The 5992-nt window shown below is 43.0% G+C and overlaps 1 protein-coding gene across 1 annotated transcript; it reads left to right on the forward strand.

Moving 5' to 3' along the window:
- Nucleotides 1-3535: 3535 nt before the first annotated feature.
- LOC123397835 (bZIP transcription factor 44-like) lies at nucleotides 3536-5668 on the forward strand. The gene is made up of 2 exons (XM_045092366.1): nucleotides 3536-4607; nucleotides 5060-5668. The coding sequence occupies exons 1-2, from the start codon at nucleotides 4425-4427 to the stop codon at nucleotides 5339-5341; spliced, it is 465 nt and encodes a 154-aa protein (XP_044948301.1). The 5' UTR covers nucleotides 3536-4424; the 3' UTR covers nucleotides 5342-5668.
- The last annotated feature ends 324 nt before the right edge of the window (nucleotides 5669-5992 follow it).

Genomic DNA, 5992 nt, shown 5'->3' on the forward strand with positions numbered 1-5992 from the left:
ATTGGCGTGCATAAGATCTAGTAAGTGGTCCAGCATGTATAGCAGTTGGGGTTGTGGGTGTAACAATGGTGTTGATGCCCTCATCAACATCACCTTGGCAGGAACCTTCTTCCTTGGGCGCTCGACCTCAACATCACCAGGGTCATCGCGGCTGATCTTATAGCGTAATGCACCGCATACCGAGCATGCATTTAAATTCTCGTACTCCTCACCATGGTATAGGATGCAGTCATAAGGGCATGCATGTATCTTCTGCACCTCTAGTCCTAGATGACACATAACTTTCTTTGCTTCGTATGTACTAGCGAGCAATTCGTTATCCTTTGGAAGCATCTTCTTTATCATTTTCAGCAACTTTTCAAATCCCTTGTCAGATACACAATTCTCTGCCTTCCATTGCAACAATTCGAGTGTGGTACCGAGCTTTTTCTTGTCATCTTCGCAATTTAGGTACAACAATTTTTTGTGATCCTCTAACATGCGCCCCAATTTAAACCTCTCCTTTTCACTTTCGTAGTTTCTCTGTGCATCAACAATGACCCGACCAAGATCATAGGGGGCTTATCTGGTGCCTCTTGATCTTCAGCTTCCCCCGTTGCAGTATCACCATATTCACGGAACATATCATAGTTGTCATCATCATCTTCTTCTTCATTGTCTTCCATCATAACCCCTCTTTCTCTGTGCATGGTCCAACAATTATAGCCGAACATGAAACCGGACTGAAGCAGGTGAATGGGAAGGATTTTTTAGGTAGAGTAATCCTTATTATTCTTACAGACAGCACATGGACAACACATATAATCATTCTGCTTGTTTGCCTTAGCCACACGTATAAAATTATGAAGACCGTTAATGAACTCGGGAAAGCGCCGGTCATCGTACATCCATTGCCGATTCATCTTCATTACACAACATCGAAGTGACCAAATAAATACAAGTTCATCACATCAAAACCAAAGCAAAGTACTGAACAAATGTTATTACTGTAAAAATATATACATAAAGGTCATACATATATACTTATCATAGAACAACATACAACTATCTAAAACATTTAAATGCAACAACAAATGCGATCAAAATCACAACAAAGGTAATAATTGATCCAACAACATAAAAATAACAAGTCTCTTTATTAATGGCGTATTTTCTAATCTTTCTAATCTTCAAGCGCATCACATCCATCTTGATCTTGTGATCATCGACGACATCGACAACATACAAGTTCAATTTCATCTTCTCTTCTTCAATTCTTTTCAACTTTTTCTTTTAGATAATCATTTTTTTCAACTAAGTTTAACCTCTCGACAAGAGGGTTGGTTGCAATTCTCGATTCACATACCTCCTAGATAAAAATACCTATATCAATTTGATGGTCATAATTATCATAAACACGAAATGAAACAAATGGTTATAAAAGATAATGTACCACATCTGAATCATAAAACCGGACTAGGACCAACGGGGACGAATATCAAAACCATGGCAATGAAACAAATAGGGATTGACTATTCGTCACCCTAGGTGCCTCTATTTTTCCATCAATGCACCCTAATTTTATGTTTCATAATTTTTTTCTTATTTCATACACAAAAAGAGACCGTAAGAAAATTTATAGTCACCATAAAAAATATTTTATGTCACGTAAAATTACAAACATAAAAACATAGTGTGAAATATACATGAAATACAATTTTTCTGGCCTTATGACTTATATTTTTAATTTTTTTACATCAAATTTTACATAATGAATCAATATAAATCTAACTATTGGTATTCCAAATGTAATTTATTTATGAAATAGTTGTAAGATTACCTGGGTGAAGAATAACTTATTCTACACCCTAGGTGATATACAGAAAGTCTATTGGTCATCCAAGGTGAAGAACCCCGTTGTATAACCTCTCAAAATATATTTCTTGTTGGATGTCATAATTTTACCTCACACGCTCCTCAGAATCTTACCTCATCAACATGGACTAATCTTACCTCACATGCATTGAATTCTCACGGGAGTCTTATAATTTTACCTCACTTCACACATGCATATCTCACGTGCATGCCACATTTGTTTCTTACAGTGGATGTTAAGAAGCACTTAAGTACACACCATAATATTTGTTTCTTATGGTGGATGTTAAGAAGCACTTAAGTACATGCCATGTTAAGAAAACCTGTCCGATCAGACCCCGCATCCCGCCCCGGCCCGCAAATATTTTTGTGGGGCACGGCAAAATCTTGGCCCCAACCCGCGTATTCGCGGGTTTCCACCTCGCCGTTGCGGTGTCCCGCATATGAGCGAAAGCGGTTGGTGGGAGGACATTTCAGCCCGCGCTTTCCCCGACCAAAGCATATTCCGCAAATATGCTCTTTTACGGGTCCGTTATGCGGGGTCTGCATCCGCGTCCGTGCGCGCCGACCTGCATAGACGTTTTTACGCGAACTGCAAACACGTTTTACGGGCCGGACGAATACGGGGTCTGCTAGAGTTGCTCTTATATAGGGAAGTCTTTAGTCTCGATTGATATCACTACTCGGGACTAAATATATACCTTTAGTCCCGGTTGGTGAGACCAACACCAACCGGGACTAAAGAGGCTCGCACGGCACGAGCCTACCGCAACCCCTTTAGTCCCGGTTGATATCAAGATGGTTGTGTCCCCGTTCGTTCCTAACCATTGAAAGCGGGACTAATTCTCACATTAGTCCCGGATCCAAACTTGATCGGGACTAAAGCTCCAAACAAAAGGTCTTTTTTACACTAGTGATCCCTTTTGAATAGAAAGCAAATCAGAAAGTTACACTGTAAAATAAACCAGCAGCTGACGTGACATGCACAATTATAAAAAATAACAAGGTATATTTTTGGCACAAGTCTACTTGAATTTGGTAGAAATGTAAAAAAAATGCTAAATTAGGTAATTGTTGTCATAAACGTGAAACTAAGGGATAAAAAGAAACAATTCCCTTTTTTTTGGAAAAAACAAACAAACAATTGCCTGTATAAAGACCTCAACGACTGTGGCCGGCCAACCGATTCCTGTTTCGGGACACAGAACAAGTTAATGCCCAATGATGACCTAAGGATTTCTTGAGATGCACGTTACTAGTACGTACTAGCCTAGAACACCGAAAAAACAAAATGAAAAGAAGCTTGTCCTCTCCTCGCTCGACCCCTTGCTCACACCTGACGATCCAATCTCATACGGCAGGGGGAAATCGCCTCTTCAAGACGATGACTCTTGGCTCGATTACCACCCTAAAAAAATTGCTACTGCTACCACAAAAGCGACTACTAATTGCAAAATCACGAATGACGTCGCAGGCAATCAAACCCAAACCACGGACGGACGGCAAAAATCAGGGGAAACGATTCCTGACGCTGCCAGCAGATGCCGCAGAAGATTCGGAGCGCATCTCGCCATCCCTTTCACCTTTCCCGTCCACCACCACCACCATTTACCAAATTTCTCTCGCAATTGTTTCTCTGCTAAAGCCGCCCGTTTCCCGGCTCTATAAATGCCGCCTCTCCACCAAGCTTCAATTCCCTTTTCCCCTCTTCCCCATCTCCCTTGCTAGGTTTCCTTCCGCCCAGCTCCGTTGCGTTGCGTTGCTGGCAGGCAGCTTGGGCTCTTCTTGGCTTGGCCTCTGTCTGCCTAACCCTGTCCAGGGTGGACACAAACAAGCTCGCCGCCACCTCACCCCATACCCCCCTCCAACCTCCCAAATCTTTATTTTGACTTAGGGAGGCTCTGCCCAAATTTTCTTGGCCGGTCATCCATTTCCAGGGGAGGTTCTGCCAAAAAAATTCTCCCCTCATCATCCATTTCCCAGGGGAGGTTCTGCCGAAAATTCTTTCCCCGATCATCCATTTTCCAGGGGAGGCTCTGCCAAAATTGAATCCGCACTTCATTCAATTCCCAGGGGGAGGTTCTGCCGAAATTTGATCTGCCACCGTTTCATTTGCAAGAGGAGGTTCTGGCAAAAAAAAAATTATATATTTCTTGCCACATAGTACCAAAACTTGTATCTGAAAACACAACAGATCGGTAATTTCATTTGAAAGAAAAAGAGCCTGCTGTGTTCTTGATGGTAGGCTAGGAGAGGAGCCGCCGTGGTAGTAGCACGTGTAGATGTTGTTGCTGGTCGTCGCGGAGCATCACCTCTCCGGATTTATGGTCGGCGCAGCGATCACTCGCCTCGTCCAGTCCTTCTCCGTCGTCTTCCTCTACTGGTTCTACGTCTTCTCCCTAACTTCCCTGTAACCGTAGCCGTAGCTGGAGTTCATACTAGTAGCATAATCAAGATAGCTAGCTAGTACACTGAGTAACAAGGTACACAAGCAAGTACTGTTACAAGGTGTGTTTTATATACAAGATATAAGAGGAAGTGAAACTGCTGTAAGTTGTTGAGGGGTGACCATGTCAAGTGGGACCTCTTTCGGGTCGAGCCAAGGGACCCGGAGCTCCAGGTCTGCCGAGGATTGCGCGGACCTCCGGGCCCAGATGGAGAAGAGGAGGAAGAGGAGGAAGGAGTCCAACCGGGAGTCGGCACGCCGATCTAGGGTGCGCAAGCAACAACACCTCGACGACCTCTCCTCGCAGGTTTGTTACGCCCTTCCAAAGTATGCTATTTATATAAGTGCACATAAGCATAAAGTTTGTAGATGTTCATAATTTAATTGTTTGGCTGTCATAAATATTTAAAACATGTTTTTTTATGAGAGCATGCGCCAAGCGTGTGAAAACAGAAAATCGACGAAAACGAAGGCCCACCTAAAAACCTGAAGAAAAAAAAACTAAAATATCTGCTCAGACAAAACACGGTTCTTGTGATCTCCATGTCCTACCAATTGCCGCCTACCTAACACTTTGAACAATACTACAAATTCCATCATCATGAGTTGCTTAATTTATAACAGGTTTGAGTTTTTTTTATCAAACTAATAGCATAGCATATCGCATCTTCTATATGAAAGAAAAACTAATAAGAACATGAGAAGAAAAAAAGGATCTACATGTTTGCTAAGAAGAAAATATTTTTGTGACAAAAACAGGTGGATCAGCTCAAGAACCAGAGCCAACAAATGAACATGGTGCTGGGCATGACCACCCAGAACCTTGTGGCGCTGCAAGCACAGAACTCGGTGATGCAGACACAGAAGATGGAGCTGGAGAGCAGGCTGTGCGCCCTAGGCGAGATCATCTGCTGCATGAACTCAATCACCAACGCTGCGAATCCCGCTGCCGCCATGGGCGCCACAGCAAGCGGTGCCTACGACGTTTTTGGCGCCGGCGGCACATGGAGCCAGCCCATAGACTTGTACCAGTGCTTCTAGGGGAGAAGGAGAAGAAGAAGAACGGATGGTTGTTGTTGTCATAGCTGGTAGGGCCTTTGTGAAGGCATCAAGTTATGTATCAATCATGTAGGGCCTTTGTGTCACCATTGATGCGTGCCCCTCTCTCTCTTGATTGTTTATTTTGTGAGGTTGGGTTGTAATGGTTGGTGAGGGTAGGAGGGGAATTGATGGGCCATTTTGTCAAAGAGAGAGAGAGGGGCTAGGAATTTTCTACTGGCTCCTAATGGTGATGTCTAGCTAGTAAAATGTGGAATTGGTACCTCTTGATGTATACTTATATGCAAAGTGCTTCTCCATCTTCGTGTACAATCATCTCCGCATAGATCCTTTTCTTATCGCACGTGTCGCTTTTCCTCTTGGTCAGGCTCAAGTATTGTGCTCCAACATTTTTGAGATGTTAACCTAGGTAGGTTTTTGCCCATAAGTTATATTTTGCATATCGGTGTAGATGTAGTACAAAAGCATGCAACATTTACCTAAAAAGGGCTTTCGTCCCGCTTTATAAATATAAAGCAAACCACTGAGCCACATCATCCGACAATAGTCAAAACTTCACACTCACACGCCGTACTGGAGGTAGCACAACACCATAAGGTATCAAGGTTACGCTGTGAGCACAGTACAACAAGC

The sequence above is a fragment of the Hordeum vulgare genome, chromosome 5H, assembly GCF_904849725.1.
Source record: "Hordeum vulgare subsp. vulgare chromosome 5H, MorexV3_pseudomolecules_assembly, whole genome shotgun sequence".
Lineage (NCBI taxonomy): Eukaryota > Viridiplantae > Streptophyta > Magnoliopsida > Poales > Poaceae > Hordeum > Hordeum vulgare.